The following is a 20,026-nucleotide window of genomic DNA, read 5'->3' on the forward strand; positions in this document are numbered from 1 at the left end:
AAAGACAGTTCATTACTTTAAGAAATGAAGGTCTGTCAATACTAAAAATCCTAAGAACTTTAATCCAAGTGCAGTTTAATCACAAGTGCTTTTTATCGCTTAATCATTTCATTATTGTGTGTTTCTGAATTAAATTAAATATATTTTTGTGGCCAGGCCTTAGAATCAAAACTCAAATACATTTTTTTGTTGTTGTTCAATTAAAACATTAAATAAAAATTAATGCAAAAACTAAACAAATAATAATATATATGTGTATATGTGTATATACTTCATTTGCAATATGCAATTAAATATGTACTGATGGTGAAAATATTTCTATTCTGGTAACAGTTTCTCAGATCAGAAATGAATTTTCCAAAACTACTTGTTTAACCGCCACATCATTTAGACACAAAAACATTTTGTGTTGCTTTGATCAAATTGTGAAAGCTTTGGCACATTCATTTAAATGATTGTGTACAAGTGTCTGCTGTTTCCTACATTATCAGTTGTTCATGTTGATCAAAATATGTTATACTGGTTTCACCTGAATAGTTTTAACCCCTAAAACATCTCAGCATCAGTTCATTGCAGGAGCCATTGAATGCAAAATGGTTAAACCAGTTGTCATCTACAAATACATTTCCTATTAAACCTTCTTTTTTTTTTTTTTTGTAAATGTGACTTGAATTGATGAATTGTTTAGACAACTCATGAATGTCACTAACTATATTTCAATTCATTTTTATTTGTATTGCACTTTTATCAATGAACATTGTCTCAAAGCAGCTTTACACAGATAATGCGGTGATAAAAAATGAATAGGATTGTTCTTTATAAGTGTCAGTTTGTCTCTAATGATCGAGCCGATGGTGATGAGCGAGCCGATGGTGAATGTGGCAAGGAAAAACTCTGCAATAATGAAGGCGAGTGAACGGCATCAGACTGACCAATGATCAACTAGTTCTATAAAACAGTTCAAAGGTGAATCTTGTAAACCTTCTTCTGGCAACAGAGCAATTACAATTTCTGAAAATGAATAAACAACCAAGAAATTAATGGACACTTTTACAGTAAAAGTGTGAATCCTAGTCTCTTGCAATCAATATAAATCAAATATGCGATCAAAAAAAAAATTTGTGCTGTTAAAATTCATAGATGCCGTACAGAAGAAATCTAAGCTTGTGCATTTTCAATCACTGTAATACAAACCGTAGTTTATATAAAAATACTGAAACTGTGACTTTTGACAATCTTCTTTGTGAACAATGACAAAAGGACTATTCATTCTGATGGGAATGAGATGTTCATTGACACACAGACTTGCTTTTGAGAGATAAACTAAGGATTTTAAGAAAAGTACAGGCTTTTTCAAGAAATCCAATGTATTTATGCATTTACTGGTTTGCAAAATTTTAAGCAGGATTCGAAAAAACACCAAAGCAGCTGAGAAAAACTGTGATATAACACTAGTCATGTACATTTAAAAGAGCCGACACAATCAAACGAAGAGTCGACTCCCATGTAAACGACACATCTCCAAGAGCCAATCAAATGCGTGGGTTTATATATAGGGAGAGCAGCGCACTTGGCCCATCCTGTTTCTTTTTGAAAACAGAAAAAAGAGTAATGGTGGCTTCATTTATTTAAGTTAATTTTATAAATGTAAGGGTTGTTTTTATATCGTTTCGGTTTTGTTTTTGTGTTAGACTATTAAACTGAAATGTCAGGTTGATTGTGTTCAGTTTACTGTGCGGCTTTGGTGACGCCTAGAATAAACGGTAAGCACCTAAGATCTGTATTGGTTTGTTTAGAATAATGCAATGCATGTATACACACATTAAATCATCTCTAATGTCCACCAGAGCCAACAATGTGCATATTTTCTCATTTATTTTTTTATTTTTTTATCACTGAATCAGCTTGGCTGTTGGTGTGAAATGATTTTCCACCTAGAGGCTGTACAATACAGTGTAAAAATAATATCGTGATATTACTGTGCTAAAAATAACCTGTTCAGGAAAAGGAGAAAAAAAAAAACTGTTTAATTCATGGAAGAGATAAAAGTTGCCTAAAAGTTTCTTTCTTGAAGGTTTATCATAATATATATATATATATATATATATATATATATATATATATATATATATATATATTATACAGATGGTGGGATATCCGACCATTACCACCCATATGTGTTTCTTCCCCAAGCCAATGCTATAAAGTCTGAAGTACACAAGTGTATAGAATGAAGTACACAAGTGTATAGAATGTTAAAAGCCTTAAACCTGTTTTCAAGATTATACACAAATCAAAGTCCATAATACCATGGTGTGTAAAGGACTACATCTGGAATGGACTGTTGAGCAGTTGGACAGGATGGTTAGGTGTCTGTAAACCTTTGGGTATTCAGTATCTTATTAAAGTGTGGTGAGGTGGGTAAATAAACAGCTTTTGTTACAATGTGGATATTAGTCACCAGGTTGTGGTTGTTGCTTTAGTACATTAAAGACCATATAAAAGTTAGTGAATCAGTATGATCAGACGTGGGTGCATGGAAGAATGAATGGATGATGGATGTTATCCCCTCCCTTACTACACAGTGTATTAAATGCATATAAGCATCGGGCAGATAAATGTATATATAGTACAGGTACAAAGCAGCAAAGTGCAGTTTATAATCTACCAGAAGTGCAAATATTAGCAATTGTGCAAATTGACAAGTGCAGTTAAATATGCAGATATATTATGTACAGCATGTAAATATATATGGTTTGGTTTGAGTAGAGTTTAAGGTTTGGCAAACATTTTTGTTTTGTGACTTCTATTGAAGTCTATCTTACACTTGGTTTGGCAGCAACATACTTTAGTTGTTTTAGGTGTCTTGCCTCCATGAGGAAGGCATAAAGTTGTTTCTGGGCAATTCCTGTCACTATTGCCTTCACCTGCCATGGCTTATCATATTATAAGAAGGTTTTCTGACCACCTTCCTACCCAACAAACTTTTGTGTTTGTAGCTCTGGTCGGCTTCGAGAGCAATAACAAGTATGAAATCAAGAACTCGATGGGCCAGAACGTGTTCTACGCAGTGAAGGACACATGTACACATACATATGTGGAATTGCCCCGAAACTGTTTCACTTGTGCCAAACGTTTTGGGTATCCTTCCACAAGCTTTCTACAATAGTTTGCTGGAATTTTGGCCCACTCCTCTTGACAGAACTGGTGTAACTGGGTCAGGTTTGTAGGCCTTTTTGCTCGCACTTGCCTTTTCAGTGCCGCCCACAAATTTTCTATGGGATTGAGATCAGGGCTTTGTGATGGCCACTCTAAAACCTTGACTTTGTTGTCCTTAAGCCACTTTGTAACTAATTTGGAGGTATGCTTGGGGTCATTGTCCATTTGGAAGACCCATTTGCGCCCAAGCTTTAACTTCCTGGCTGATGTCTTCAGATGTTGCTTTAATATATCCACATCATTTTCTTTTCTCATGATGCCATCTATTTTGTAAAGTGCACCAGTCCCTTCTGCAGCAAAGCAGCCCCCCAACATTATACTACCACCCCCATACTTGACAGTTGGGATGGTGTTCTGATGCTTCAAAGCTTCTCACTTTTTCCTCCAAATATACTGTTTATCATTATGGCCGAACAGTTTAATTTTTGTTTAGTCAGACCACAGGACATGTCTCCAGAAATTAAGATTTTTTTCCCTCATGTGCAGTTACAAACTGTAGTCTGGCTTTTTTATGGTGGTTTTGAAGTAATGGCTTTCTCCTCCCAGTGTAACCTTTCAGCTCATGGCGGTACAGTATTCGTTTTACTGTGGATAATGACACTGTCTTACCAGTTTCAGCCAGCATCTTCACAAGATCTTTTGCTGTTGTCCTGGGGTTGATTTGCACATTTCGCAAACAAAAAACGTTCCTCTCTGGGACTCAGAATCCGTCTCCTTCCTGAGCGGTATGATGGTTGTACATTCCCATGTTTTTTTATACTTGCGTATTATTGTCTGAACGGATGAACGTGGGACCTTCAGGCATCTGGAAATTGCACCTAAGGATGAGCCATACTTGTGGAGGTCAACAATTCTTTTTCTGATGTCTTGGTGGATTTCTCTTGATTTTCCCATGATGTCAAAGAAATAGGCTCTGTGTTTGAGGTGTGCCTTTATATGCATCCACAGGTGTGCCACCAATTAACTCAAATGGAATCATTTAACCTATCAGAGGCTTCTTAAGCTCAGAATGGAATCATCTGGAGTTTTTTTTTGTTTTAAGGCACGATAAACTTATATGTATACTTCTGACTTCGATGAAAGTGATAATAAAAATACATAAAAATTCTCCCTCGCTCGATTCTGACATTCAACAAATGCAAAAAATATGTTTATTTATTGATTTAAAACAGAACAAGTTTACTCTGATTTAATGTATGACAGTAAAGAAATAAAAGTTTTTGTGTTTTTTTCTGAAGTGTATGTAAATATCTGGTTTCACTGTAATCATTTAGAAGTAAAATGTAGCATATGTGTGGGGCACAATAATATGTAGAGAAATATGTGTTATGTAAATTTACAATATGAGATGTACAACAGTACAAAAGTTACACAAAGTGTATAAACAGATCTAAAGAAGTATGAAAGATAATATATTAGGAATTGGGAATGTACAATTATATACATTATCTCACAAAAGTGTGTACACCCCTCACATTTTAAACTTGGATATATTTGATAGTAGTCAGTGTGCAGCTTGTGTAGCAGTACAGATTTACTAGCTGGATAGCTGGCAATTCATCATGTTCATGTTTTTGTCTGCTTGACACGACCATACAAAATTGTGTATCTTGTATTAGAGCATTTATAATTTAGTGCTTTGAGTACAATTCTCTCATACTGACCACTGGATGTTCAACATGACGCCTTGTGGTAAAGGCGCGCTACATGAGGGTATGAATATAGTATTTAGTGCCTAATGTATACTTTGTCTTCTGGTCATTTAGCTAAGTGCTGTTGTGATGGGATGAGATTTCAGGACGTTAGTTAACGTTGAGTAATGCTGCCATTGGACGTCATTAGTAATTGTGATTGATTGGTGCAGGATAATCGATCTCTTTAAATGAGAATGTTCTCGATGATCAGCATAACAACTGCTCTACACAGATGGTTTGACTTGGGATGATGACAATAGTGATATAAAAAAAATTGTAAAACGTAGCAGCGTATACTTTGCCCTATACTTGCGAATGGTGCTCTTCCACACAGAGCATCTCCCCCATGCATAACACATCGAACCTTAAGGTGTATGGACTCCTGTCAGCCAAAAACATGAGTCTGAGATGATCATGGGTACAGACAAACTGAATAGTTAAAGACTGCTTCAAGAACACTTGAGATTTTCAAGATAAAGTTAATGCTAGCATTAAGTATTAACTTTAAGAAATTTTCTTTTTCAGGAGCGCACATGGAGCAAATGTACATGATGCCCAACCCTGGCCTGCCCAGTTACCCACCTGGGCTTGAGTACCTGACACAGGTAGGGTTAGGGTTAGCTACATGTGCTAATAGGATAGTTTTTCTACTGTGTTTTACTTCACTTTATGGTAATATTTTACTATGTGTGCATTTGTGTAAGTAATGTAACTTGGTAAAAAAAATGGTCATCACTCAAACAATAATTGTGTATTTTTTTGCATACTGTACACTATATTGGTGCATATGAATCTTGAATGAAGCTTTTTCTTTTTCGTGCATACAGGTAGATCAGCTGCTGATTAAACAGAAGGTGGAGCTCATAGAGGGTAAGACCAACCAGCTTTTGTAATGATTCCGTAATACCAGTCATGAGGCTTGTTCTTGATATCTAGGTTACATTGCTACATCCCATGTGTCTATGTGAAACCTCCAGAGCCTGTTAACTTGTCAAACTAGGACGTCTTCTCCCCTCCTCTCTCGAGCTGAGCACACAGGCTCAAATCTCAAATAAGATCCTCCATGAAAAATCCTCTGATTGTCTTTTCACACAATTTACATTTGCAGCTCTGTTTGAATCATTAGTATTAGGCCATTTATGATGTGTATTGTGGATTTACAAAGTGATCTATAAGTTTTTCATTTAATTTGTTATTTTTTATTTTTCATGTATTCATTTATTTATGCTAATGAGATTTTATTTGTATAAATGTGGATTGTGTGTGTGTGTGTGTGTGTGTGTGTATATATGAATGTCTGTATGTATGTATGTATATATCTAAATATACACACTAAGCATGGTTTCTAAAACTGATGTGTACCGTAATGTCCAGACTATAAAGCGCACCCATATATAAGCCGCACCCACTGAATTTTACAAATATTTTTAACATAAATAAGCCACACCTGTCTATAAGCCGCAGGTGTCTACACTAATGAACTTTACACAGGCTTTAATGAAAGACACGTTACACACAGTGTAACGGGTGAAATATGTTGCGCTTATTTTATGAGCAGAGCGGTATTTTGGGAATAGCCTGCCACTGCATTTTCCGGTATTACTGCATGTGTTCAAGACAAGGATTATGTCCTTATTATTTTCTGATGCTCATTACTAAGTTTCTTTGAATAACCCGTAACGCTGTTGCCAAGAAAAATAAAAAAGCACGAGTTTTGGAAACCTGTCTGTGCTTATATGATTTCTGTTGCAACTGGAGAAAAACCCAGGAAAAATTCATAAATAAGCCGCTTTGTTGTTTAATCCGCGGTGTTCAAAACGTGGGAAAAAAGTAGCGGTTTATAGTCTGAAAAATACGGTACTTCATAATGACACTCATCTGATTTGAGATTTATCTATATGACATGACGCTGAAGTGGACGAAGCTTTATATATGAAAACTTTGAGATGATACAGTGGTCCTGGGTGGACAGAAAAGTCGAATATGAAAATTGGTTTTATTGGACAAATTAGTGTTTAATCCTGATTCTAGTTTTCACTTAATCACAAATAATTATGTAGTTTAATCCTATGCTTATACATAGAATGTCATCTTGTCTGGGTTTTAAAATATTCGGTGATTCAGGAGTTAAAAAATAAGACCAGTACAATAGATCTAAATGATAGACAGAGGCTTTAAAAATGTTATCAGACATATACAGCAGCACAGTCAATCTACGGACAATTAATCAGGTATTACTAAGTGGGTGCAGCTGAAGGTAAAGCTGAGGAACTGTGATAAGACACTGTGCTGCTATGTAAGAAGTGCTCTTTATTATAAACAGTTGCATACTCTTCTGTCTTCCCAGAGCTTATGACCTGCTCTAAGCTGACATAAAGGAAGTCTAAGAGGCTTTTCATTTATGGCTAGGTATCTGGATTTCAAAGCAAGTATGGTCAGAATATGGCCATAAAGAGGTTTAAAATAAAAAATTATAATTGTAATTAATTGACTTAATATAGGATCTCACCATTTTAACATGGCATATGATTATTTTAATATTTTATTTCATTATGGCAACTTTAATATATAACGCCACACAAACGATCAGTAGTTCATTGAATATTATACCACAACACTAAATTCCTGAATTAGAAGGTGCTCATTTTCTGTAACAGCAGCTCAGACAGAAGTTCAGGCCATGCCATGAACAATTGGTGTATTTTATTTAGCTTTAGCTTTTATTTTGTATTTTATTCACAATTTCTATAGTAATGAATCATATGCAGAAATTGTACAACTGATGCTCCCACATTGCCTAAAAGGCTAACATGGATTATTATTATTTTTTTTTTTTTCTTTTCAGTCTTTCTCAGGGTTTCTTCTTCCTACCATCTATACAACTCAAATTGAATTAACGATAAATATTGAAGTTTTGTTAAACAAATTACAGGTCATAACTTTTTATATGGTCAAGTCTTATGTAAGGAATGATGGTCATTTAAAAAGAAATTGTAATTAAAAGAATATTACTGTGGTATGAGAAATAAACCCCTTTAAGCCATGCTGTTATGAAAAATCTCTTCTTGGTGGTAACAGTGATGGTGGCTTTAAAAAGAATGACAATTATTTATAAAATAATACTACCTACTGTCTCATTAATGGAGTATCCCCATTGAGATTGCATACAAGAGCAAGGCAGTAAGAGTCTGATCCAAAACAAATATAATTAGACTTCTAAACATGAAAAGTCTAAAAGTTTGTTTCGGGGCCAGAAAAAAGTAACAAACCTAAAAGAAGAAACTAGCCAGATTCATTACATAGCCAGATCCATGGCGATATAATAAGTTACAGTTTTTGTTTGCACAGGTTTCTCAAATTATGGGAATTTTTTCATTTTTTTTCTCCTGGTAAATGAATATGCTGCACCTGAATATACAGCATGCCATTTTATTAGTTATGGTCTCGTTTTCTTTTGAGTAGAGTTTAAGGTTTGGCAAACATTTTTGTTCCGTGACTTCTGTTGAAGTCTATCTTACACTTGGTTTGGCAGCAACATACTTTAGTTGTTTTAGGTGTCTTGCCTCCATGAGGAAGGCATAAAGTTGTTTCTGGGCAATTCCTGTCACTATTGCCTTCACCTGCCATGGTTTATCATATTATAAGAAGGTTTTCTGACCACCTTCCTACCCAACAAACTTTTGTGCCTGTAGCTCTGGTCGGCTTCGAGAGTAATAACAAGTATGAAATCAAGAACTCGATGGGCCAGAACGTGTTCTACGCAGTGGAGGAAAACGACTGCCTAACGAGGCAGTGCTGTGGCCCTCTGCGCTCCTTCAACATCCGCATCCTGGATAACTTCGGCCAGGAAGTGATCACGGTCGGCCGTCCCCTCAAGTGCATGTCCTGCTTCTTCCCGTGCTGTCTGCAGGAGGTGAGTGCTCTAAGCACACGAGTTTTCTAACACCCTTGTGACTGATTTAGCACAAAGCTCGACAAGCACACGCCGAAATCTAGTGGAACATCTTCCCAGAAGAGTGAAAGTTATTATAACTGCCATTGGAGAATAAATGTCAAATCAAATCAAATTTTATTTGTCACATACACATACATACAGGGTACGACATGCAGTGAAATGCTTTGTACGACGGTTCGGCATGAGGGAATAGGATGGGGAGAATAAAACAAAGAAAAAGAAGGCAGATAAATAAAGTATAAAACTATATAAAATATAAGAATGTACAAAGATATATATGAGAAAAAAAGGTGTATATACAAAATATGCTTATGGCAGTAAACAGTAAATCATTAGTAAAAAAAATGTAAAATAAGGATTTTAAGAAGTGCATATAAATCTAATAGTCAATTGTCCAAAAACCTTTTTGAATATAATTTGTATTATTTTTTTTTTTATCATTTATAGCATCAAGTTAACGATGCATCGATAAAAAAAAATGTGAATCTGATACAACATGGCATTTGTATCAGGATGAATTATTTTTAACATATTTACATCAGTAAAAAATTATTTATTTATATATAATTATTAGTAGATGCTAATAATTAATGGATAAAGTATAAATTATTATTTAGAAAGTGACCAGTAATGTGTGACGAGAATATGTAGATAGATTTCTCCTCGCTAAGCTGTTTCTCGAGCGTGTTCTCTCAGCATCGCTGCTGCTACGTGAATGACGTATCACTATTGAGACCGAGGCGTGTCCTGAGAGTCACATAGACTACAGATTTACATGGCAGAGGTAGAGCTGTAACTTCCTGGACACAGAACAGGAAAAGATCGTCTGTTTAGAAGTCAGAAGCCACATAAGTGAATTGATTTGCTGACTGTCTGAACCAAAGAAATAAAAGTGAACTGTCTGTACAATATTGAATTGCTTAACATCGTATTTTTTGCATTGCAGCGTATTGCATTGTGTTGAATCAAACTGAAATCAGAAATCACTGCATCGAAATGGGGAAAATCGTATTGCATCGGTAGCTGCGTCATTTGTATCTTTAATGTATCGTATGGTTGGCTACGCATGTGAGATTGTGATTTATGGGATACATATCCCTACTAGATGCTCTATGGTTACTTTTTTTTTTCTTCTTTCATTGAATTTAACAAGAAAAAAAACCCCAGCTTGTCATGTTACATAAAAACCAGAAAGTGGAATCTCTCTAGATCCTGGTCCTTTAGTAAATCTTAAAATATCAGTATACCTGCAAGTTTGTTTATATAAACGGCTACTGAATTCCTTTTACATAAGCATGGCTTGCAGCTGGTTTGGGGATCTACTGCAGTGTTTTGTGCTAAAACACGACTGAACAGGAATATGATTTAGAACACAGCACTGTTCACTGAAGGATAGCGCTGTGTCAGTGAAGCGATGGCCACATTCTGAGCCAAGATCTTGTTTCATCATCCATGATGTTTCTGTCCTGGCAGAAACCCAGGTATGGATCTGTTTTGATGTTTCCGGATTGGACCGCAGACGAACATCCGAACAATCCCAGCTCGCCCTGATATTTTGGCAGGCGGTGTTTTGTTGCTGAATGGAAATCCAGACTAAGTGGACGAGTTTCCAAGTTTTCAGAAAGTCTTGCAGTTGTGCTTTGAATTGAATGCTGTTTTTTCTCTCTCTCGCTCTCTCTGTCTGTCTCTCTCATCTCATCTCATCAGCTGGAGGTTCAGTCTCCACCAGGGAACATTGTGGGGTATGTGCTCCAAGAGTGGCATCCTTTCTTTCCTAAATTCACCATCCAGAACGAGCACAGGGAGCCTGTGCTGAAGCTGCGGGGACCCTTCTGTGGCTGGAGCTGCCTTCCAGATGTCGACTTTGAGGTACCGTGCTTCTGCTCAGATATCACAATAACCACACTGTCATGCACATGAGGTGCTTAAAGCCTTCAGAAATATAAAGAAAGACTTATACACACTAACAGCTTGCTAGGAAACGGGGGTCAGAGCACAGGGTCAGCCATGATACAGCAGCTCTGGAGCAGAGAGGGTTAAAGGCCTTGCTCAAGGGTGGAAACGTGGCTGTTTTGGGGCTTGAACCGCTGACCTAATGATCGGAAACTCAGAAACCAGTGGGCTGTCACTTCCCATAATTATACGAGGAAATAAGGAGTGCTACAGATTGGACAAATGTATTTACATTTACAGCATTTGGCAGATGCCCGTATCCAGAGTGACTTACATTTTGACATTTTGTCATTTTATACAACTAACTGGTTGAGGGTTATGAGGGCCACGCCCATGGGCCCTCATAACAGATCACTGTTACCGGCAGTGGTAGCTTGGTGTGGCTGGGATTTCAACTCGCAACTTTTGCATCCAAACTCTAATGTCCTAATCGCTAAGCTACCCCTTCCCCCATTTATGGCATTAGGCTGATGTCCTTATCCAGATCGACTTACATTTTGTCTTTTTATACAACTGAGCGGCTGGTTTATAGGACTGTGGTGAGACCTGCGATGTTGAATGGTTTAGAGACAGTGGCATTGAGTAAAAAACGAGGATGGACAGGATTCGAAATGAGTTTATTAGAGGGACAGCCCATTTAGGATGTTTTGGAGACAAGGTGAGGGAGGCGAGATTGAGATGGTTTGGACATGTGGAGGGACATGGGTTATATTGGTAGGAGAATGCTGTGGATGGAGCCACCAGGAAGGAGGAAAAGAGGAAGGCCGAGGAGGAGGTTTATGGATGTGGTGAGGGAAGACATGCAGGTAGTTGGTGTGAAAGAGGCAGATGTAGAGGACAGGGTGGTATGGAGACGGATGATCCGCTGTGGCGACCCCTAATGGGAGCAGCCGAAAGAAGGAGAAGAAGATACAAATGAGCGGCTGAGGGTTGAGGGTCTTGCTCAGGGGCCCATCAGTGGCCGCTTTGTGTGGCTGGGATTTCAACTCACAACCTTAACCACTGAGCTACCACTTCCTATGGATTTCTAATAAGACAGTCTAATTGAGGGTTGTATAACCTAAAACTGATTGATTGATTGATTGATTGATCGTACTTTTAACATTAAACAATAGGTTTATATATGAAGCTCTTCAATCACTGAGTGCTTCACTCACATGTTGTCAGACCATCAGTTCTCCACAAGAGGGAGCCAGGAGCACTCTTCTAGCTTTGTATTTGTTCAGAATTCACTTCCATTTACAGGCTGCCCATATCCAGACTGATTTACAGTGTAGTCTTTGCTTGGAAAAAGAATATACATCCTCATGCTACAAAGGCCAGAATCTGAGCATTAAAGCTTAAAACCCTGTTTATTCGGGATGAACTGATGAGTAATCATTCATAAATTAAAACAGTTATATAGTCAACCCCTGATTACTCGTGGCTTGGAAAATGTGCGGGTTGTCCAAAATGTGCGTATTTTCAGAACTCTTAGAACGTGACCCCCACGAGTGTCCACGGGAACACTGTATTCCTAATGTATTTAACTGTGTAAAGCTGTTACGTGACAGTGTTCATAGTTAAAAGTGCTATAGAAAAAATTGGCAGAATTGATTCACTACCATACAGACTAGTTATTTTTGTATTTAATTATTATGCATGTGCTCCTGTTCTTTGACAGATTTTGACCATGGATGAAGTGAGCATCGGGAGGATCAGTAAGCAGTGGACAGGGCTTCTCCGAGAGGTCTTTACCGACACCGATAACTTTGGGATCCAGTTTCCTATGGACCTCGACGTCCGAATGAAAGCAGTGATGATTGGACTCTGCTTTCTCATTGTGAGTACAGTAATGAGACTGACAGAATACAAAGGTTAGGATTTTCTTCATCACATTTTACCCTGTCTAAGCGTAGTTAATGGATGATCAGCAGAAACGGATGAAAATTCACAAAATTGGTTTTGAAAGGAATTTGGTTAAAAATAATCCAAATAAAATAAATACCAAACATTTGAAGAGCATCTGAGGAAGGTTGCCTTGACCTCTAACATGCTTACATTTGAGTGATTCTACTCTTCTAGAGCTGAATACAAGCCCTACAATGTACTGTAGACACACATACAGTCTTACTTTTTTTTCTCAAACCAACTGAGCTACACAATACAAAAAGTCTAGCAACACTAACGACAGAAAACCAGTGAAAAAAAAAGAAATTAAGAGAAAAGGTGTTTCCTGACTATTAATCACACAGAAAATAAAATAATAACTAAGAAAAAAAATGGCTTCATGTATGAAGCTACTCACAATAACATTATAATATAATATTTCTAATAATAAAAAAATAAAAGCAAAAATCTTTTTTTTAATGCTAAAATGTTAAACATGGCTTAGCTTTTAGGATTAAGGTTTTTATTTGTCTCGTAAGTGTAAATATAAATGTCAGTGCAATATAGAAACAGATTTTGTATGGAGGTAATTTTATAAAATATTACATTTAAATGTTTGACTAACAACTCAAATGGCTCATTTATTTTAGACATTCTCTTGCATATAACCTCTATTTAAGAGTTATTTTTACCTCTATTTAAGTTTTTTGCTCAACACATGCCATTTTTTTATCTTTCCTGTTTCTGATGCTTCTGTTCACAGGACTTTATGTATTTCGAGTCGAACAACTAACGCCTGAGCGGGAGCATGAGGAACGAAAAGAAGCAGGAAGAACGAGAGTTGCAGTCTGTTCCAGATAGACAACTCGGATGAGTTTGTCAAAGTTCTGCGTGTCTGCGGGTTTATGGTTACAATTCAAGATTGCATATGCTTAGCCAGGATTATACCGTAATCGCCCGCTTTACCGCGGTTCGAATCTCACGCCCCCGGTTGGTTTACCGTGGAATTGCGTTTTTACTTTGGCTGATTTTCCCGGTCTATCTCAGATAGCACGATAGACCAAAAAACATATAGGGGATTGTTTTAATGGAGTTTGATGTTGAAATAATGGAATTTATTCATAAAAATGGTATTAGTTATTAAATTTTATAAATTTATAAATTAAAGTAAAATATTAATACAGTACAGTAAGCTAAGAATGCGCTGATGTGTATCTCTAACTCCGCCTCCTTTTTGACATCATAGGACACTTCAACCAATAAACAAGCAGAGAAACTACGCACTGTATTATACATGTACTCACTATAAATGTGATACAGTCCACTGCATTTCTACCAATTGCCACAAAATTCATCTCGCTATATTCTAGAAATAACAAAAGTTTGAACAATGAGAAAAATGGCCTGGCAATAGAACAGGACAATTTCAAGTTTAAGTCAAATGAATACAAAGAATGTGAATTATAGTGGATGATAAATTGTCATCTATATTTGATCTACTGGAACCTTGTCATTGGAATAATAGGACTAATGTCAGATATTTCTTTCTATTCCATTTTTAACTTTTTTTGCCTTCTTGCTTTCACTCGTTCCACAGTCTAGGGTTGTAAGACTGGTATTTAACTGGTCAGTCAAATAAAATACAGGAATAATAGCACCACTATAAATGCATTGCTCATGGTAACATGGACGTTTCTTTCTCGCTTTCTTACTTGCTTTCTGAAACCTGCTTCCTGAAACGGACCCCCACTGATTCTTTATTAAATCCATAACCTTTATATAGAGAATTCATAGACATGTACTGGAAAAAAAGTTTAGATTAGACATATACATTGTGTTTTTTTTTTTTTTTTTTATTTAATGTCATGGAGGTTGAGTTTCTCTGAATCATTATCTAGTTTGAATATGTGCAATGATGCTTTGAGTTAAATCCCCTAACAGCCTGCCTGCCTCAGACGATAAAACCTGTAGATAACCGAGAGCTGTAAGTGTGCAGTGTAAAGGTGTAGTGATTTTGGCTTGTGTTCCTGCTTAACATAAAAATCTACAAATGCAAAAGTAGAAGGTTTATGACTGGCACTGCAGCGTACTCTAACGCTCAGACTACTGACCAAATTGTTATGATTACTCTATTCTATACCACAGCACTGTGGAAGTGATTCTCGGTTTATTTTCTGTAACAGCAGCACAGAGAGTAGTGCTAACTCTAAAGCCCGCCCGAACAAATGACTATATTAATAGTATCAGCTATTTAATACGGACAGTCTGTTATTTAATATGGTGACGCTTTCGGTAAGATGTTTATAGAACATTTAATGGAAATAGACTCCAGTGTCAAGTCTTCATAAAAAGACTGTATACTTTGCTTTCAAGCTTTCTTTTTTTTTTGTATAAAAAATACATTGATTTAAAGAAAGGAAAGAATTGTCTACAGAATTAAAGGGAATTACTGTAGAAATGTATCATCAACTACAGCATTTATAATTAGATGCAAATCATTTGCTGTGGTATAAAAGGAATAAAACAGGAATTCTGCTTGGCTGTCGTGACTGGAAAAAGAAAACCTGTAACATTTACATACATATACATTTACTTTTTTTTTTTTTTTATATATATATATATATATATATTTCAATCAATAATATACATCACTGGAAAGCCATTTTCCATCTAATAAATTTTTTCATATATGCTACTGTATTAATTATCTATTTATTTTGTCTGTGTGTATTTTCATTATACTTGTTTCAATAGTAATTCTTCTGCTTTTTTATTATTTTTTCCTTTGGCAAACTTTTTTTTTAAATAATTGTAGTACCAAATGTTTCCGATAGAGGGCAGCAGCAGCCTGTTTAACCCGTGCACCTACTATCTACACTGTATCCTTTTTTTTTTTCTTTTTTTTTATGCAAACGTACACTTTTTTTTGTTACTCAGGTACTCATGCATGCAACGTATGCTTGCACTTTATAAATCTCCCTGTTGTTCACTGGATGCCGGTTGTGCTAGTTGATACCGATTGTATTCTATGTACTGACTTGTTCTACAGGTTTTTATTAAAAATCATTTATTTTCAGCTTTCAGTCATCTCTGAGGCTATTATTCAGTTGTTTTTCTGGTATGTTCTGTACCATAAATACACTATATGGACAAAAGTGTGGACTCCTGTCCACATGTGCTTCTTTTTGAACATCCATTTTCTGTTCTAATAACCGGCACTCCTGGGAAGACGTTCCACTAGATTTTAGAGTTTGCTTTTGGGTGGGTTTGTGCTCGTTCAGCCACATAGCCATTGGTGAAGTCAGGTACTGATGTAGGTCAGGTGAATAGGCCTGGGGTGCAGTCAGCGTTCCAGTTAATCCTGAAGGTGTTGAGGTCAGAGCTCTACCGCTGGTCACTCAACCCATGTAAATCATATCTTCATGGAGTTGGGTTGGTGCACAGGGGTATTGTCATGGTGGAACAGGTTTGGATCTCCTAGTTCAAGTGCAGGGAAAATTTGATGCTTAAAGGTTGTAATGTTCACAGTTGTGTTCCTCCTTCACTTTTATGGTAACTGTTTGGAGGAAAACCACAAATGGATAGAAAAGTAATACTTTTGTTCAGATTGTATATCTTCTAGGAACGTAAATATTCGTAAATATTTGTGTACTTTAAACATTTTATTCCTTATGCACAGGTCAAGGTTTTTTATTTTTTAAAGCTTTTTCAGAGAGGATGAAAAAAAAGATTGTGGGTGTGATGTAATCTGATCCATTTAAAACTGCCAGAACAGTTTTTGTATTAATAATCAAGGGCCATCATTCATCACTTCGGTTCCACACTGGCATTTGCAACACTTTACCCAGACTTTCTCGACAGCAGCTAATTTCACCCATCACAGCAGTATTGATTTAAACTGCTAGAGAAATATATCATTCGAAATGAACAATGAATTATAAATACACATACAATCACTTTTACAAAACTTCAGCATCAACTTTAGTCCTTCGACATACTGTATATCTACAATAAGGGACTATATGTAATTAAACACATTTTGTTTGGTTCTGAAGCTCCTGAAGAAGCTGTAAAAGGGCCTCCCCAACTTCTAATATTCTCTTAACTTGATGAGATTAATTTCCCTCCAATATGTCCGAGTACATTGCTCAGTTATTAACCCAGTACCCTCAGTATAGATACGCAGCTCCATTTCAGGATTCTCCCACCACCATGCTTCACTGTCTTCATTTGGATGTATGCACAATGCTGAAAGGTGTTGTGTAGTTTTAATTTGTCTAAATGTTTAAATGCCTTGTGTATATATTAGTTGAGAATCTGAGATGTGTATGCAGTGTAAAGAGCTGGGATGATCACCCTGCCATTCAATGTTGATTCTAACTATATGCTGTGTGTGTAAATATAAATAGTAATGTGAAAAAAATTTGCCCTTTTAAAAAATACAGATCATCAAACATATTACACAAAATGTATATAACATTATGTAGGCATAACATTATGACCACCTGCCTAATATTGTGTTGGTCCCCCTTATGCTGCTAAAACAGTCGTGACCCATCGAGCATCAACAGCATGAACTTCTTCAGCAGTTTAAACTACAGGAACTCGTGTGTTGGATCGGACCACACGGATCAGCCTTCACTCCCCACGTGCATCAATGAGCCTCGGCCGCCCACGACCCTGTCACCGGTTCACCACTGTTCTTTTCTTGGAGCACTTTTGAAAGATACTTACCATTGCAGACCTCTGCTCTGAACCCAGTCGTCTAGACGTCACAATTTGTCAAACTCAATCAAATCCTTACACTTGCCCATTTTTCCAGCTTTTAACACGTCAACTTTTAGGACAAAATGTTCACTTGCTGCTCTAAAATATATCCACCCACTAAAAGGTGCCATTGTATATATACAGGTAGGTGTGTGTTTATATGTATACTATACTCGCAGTATAACTAAAAACTAAAGTATCTGAATTTTCGTTTCCCTCTCACACTATAAATAAAGCAGAAGATGGATGCAGCTTCTCTCCTGAGCAGAAGCTTTTCCGTAATGTAATGAACGGTGTTGCGTCATTTCATGATGTCTGGGTTCCTTGTGATTATATGTTCCCTTGAAGTGTGCTTATTAAGTCAATTAAGGTTTTTACGATTGCAGACAGTATAATTGAATCCAATATCACTTGAAGCCAATTCTGAAGAAGAATAATAAGGGATGTTGGATCTGAACTGTCTTTTGATCTGTTTTAGGATTCTTTTAGACATGGAGGAATCCTTGCAACATTCCTACAGGCAAAGCTACTAATAAAGGCTGGATGCTGAGTTCACAAACAGAGCTGTAGTTCTAGGGTAATGATGGGGAGTAAGTTTGTGGCCACAAGGGACATGAGACGGGTGAATTAATCTAGCAAAATCCAGGCTTTGTGGGTCCACACTGCAAAAATGAAAGAGGCAGGGTGCAACAGTAAATTATAGAGCGCGACCGAATTGCTTTCATTCATTTTCAGGAGAGTGGAAGTGGTGCAGCCATGTTTATTTAGGAACATTTATGCAACCAATGAAGCTGGATAATCCTTGTACTAAGAAATTCAACATAGATTATAATGCTACTTTCTGTTTTATAAGGTGAAAAATACAAGATGAGCAAGTTGGCAGGATTTGCAATGCTAAAAATTTCTAATGATATTATTCAATTAATGCGTTTTATATCATACTATTTGTTTATACTGTTTCGACCCAGTATAGGGTTAGGTCACACAGAGTAAATAGGGATTCAAGGGAATTAATATCTTTATAGCAAACACAAAACCAGAGGCACACAAAAAGTTTGCTACACAAAGTGCTGGTATATTGTTGACACATTATTTACATACATATACACAGCTGTACAATGGCATGTCTTCAGTGTGGGCCAGGGCCAAAACAATAAATGAAAGAGTTTGATTTGAATGCTTCCTTCTCTGAAACAAAATTGACAAAAATACAATCAGACTTCCCTAACCCTTACATAACTTTCTTTCGGCTTCTCCCATTAGGGGTCGCCACAGCGGATCATCCACATGTTTGATTTGGCAAATGTTTTTTTTTTTTTTTATGCTGGATGCCCTTCCTAACGCAACCCTCCCCATTTATCCGGGCTTGGGACCGGCACTAAGAGTGTCTGTCAGCGGTGAGAGCGCTGCATCCTAACCACTAGACCACCAGGGGACCATAGTCTTACAAAAATACATAGAAAAGAAATCCCACCGCAAAGGAAAAGGCAGCCACACCCATATTGCCGGTAAACTAAGTGATATTGTACAGTGTTAGATATACACTGAAATGAACAAGTCCGAAAGGGCAAACCAAACTCGGGTTCGTCAAAACGATAACAAACTTTTACCTAACTAAACAAAAAAGCACCAACAACACACCATACACCACAACAATCACCCTCCCCAGTTGCTTCTCTTCTTCCTATTTAAATAGGAGCACCAGTCATGATGTCATGAATGTGGAGATAAGATCAAAGCAGGCTAGGGCAGGCTGGAAACTCTGATTAGGAGTTGGACCTCAACACAACAAATACCACGAACGAACGAACAGAACATGGACACAGAATCTCGAGGGTTTTAACAATACATTTATAGTTACTTTGTTTCTGTTATAAATATTCAGCTTGTTACTGAGAATCATTTGTCCAGAAGACTTGTCTAGGTTTGTCTACGATTTTTTTTTTAATTAGTAGAATTTCATATAAGACAATATGTACAGTGCATTTGCAAAAGTATTCAGGCCTTCTTCCTTTTTTTTTTTGTTTTTTTTAATTGTTTTTCCTATTAATCTACACTCAGTACTTCATAATGACAAAAGTAAACAGAACAGAAAAAGAAATATTACATGTACATATTATATATATATATATATATATATATAGGTCCCCTAGTGGTTAAGATGCAGCGCTCTCACGGTTGCGACCCGGGTTCGATTCCCGGTCAGGGAACCATCCCCAGCCACTCTCAGTGCCGGTCCCAAGCCCGGATAAATTGGGGAGGGTTGCGTTAGGAAGGGCATCCAGCGTAAAAACATGTGCCAAATCAAAACGTGCGGAGGATCCGCTGTGGCGACCCCTAACGGGAGAAGCCGAAAGAAATATATATATATATGTATATATAGATTGGGGTATTTTCTGTCATTCTTTTCCAAGTTGGGTCAGGGCTCTGGCTGGGCCACTCTAGGACATTTACAGAGTTTCCCTAAGCCAGTCCTGTGTTGTTTTGGCTGTGTGCTTAGGGTCATTGTCATTCAGGAAGGTGAACCTTCCGGCCAGCCTGAGGTCCTCAGCACTGTGGAGCTAGTTTT

General features: G+C 37.0%; 1 protein-coding gene across 2 annotated transcripts; it reads left to right on the forward strand.

Annotated features, from left to right (window-relative positions):
• Positions 1-1,538: 1,538 nt before the first annotated feature.
• Positions 1,539-15,773, forward strand: si:ch73-206p6.1 (phospholipid scramblase 2). 2 transcript variants are annotated; one of them, XM_046846047.1, is made up of 8 exons: positions 1,539-1,608; positions 1,692-1,763; positions 5,439-5,518; positions 5,741-5,783; positions 8,606-8,826; positions 10,576-10,737; positions 12,485-12,643; positions 13,454-15,773. In XM_046846047.1, the coding sequence occupies exons 3-8, from the start codon at positions 5,447-5,449 to the stop codon at positions 13,481-13,483; spliced, it is 687 nt and encodes a 228-aa protein (XP_046702003.1). In that variant the 5' UTR covers positions 1,539-1,608; positions 1,692-1,763; positions 5,439-5,446; the 3' UTR covers positions 13,484-15,773. The 2 variants fall into 2 exon arrangements, with proteins under 2 accessions (XP_046702003.1, XP_046702002.1); XM_046846046.1 differs by having other exon boundaries at positions 1,540-1,763.
• Positions 15,774-20,026: the final 4,253 nt, after the last annotated feature.

This window comes from Silurus meridionalis, chromosome 4, assembly GCF_014805685.1.
Source record: "Silurus meridionalis isolate SWU-2019-XX chromosome 4, ASM1480568v1, whole genome shotgun sequence".
NCBI lineage: Eukaryota > Metazoa > Chordata > Actinopteri > Siluriformes > Siluridae > Silurus > Silurus meridionalis.

Coding starts and splice junctions, on each gene's coding strand:
- si:ch73-206p6.1 (XM_046846047.1), top strand. CDS start 5,447: ATGGAGCAAATGTACATGATGCCCAACCCTGGCCTGCCCAGTTACCCA. Junction 5,784..8,605: donor GAAGGTGGAGCTCATAGAGG/GTAAGACCAACC, acceptor TTGTGCCTGTAG/CTCTGGTCGGCTTCGAGAGT. Junction 12,644..13,453: donor TTGGACTCTGCTTTCTCATT/GTGAGTACAGTA, acceptor TTCTGTTCACAG/GACTTTATGTATTTCGAGTC.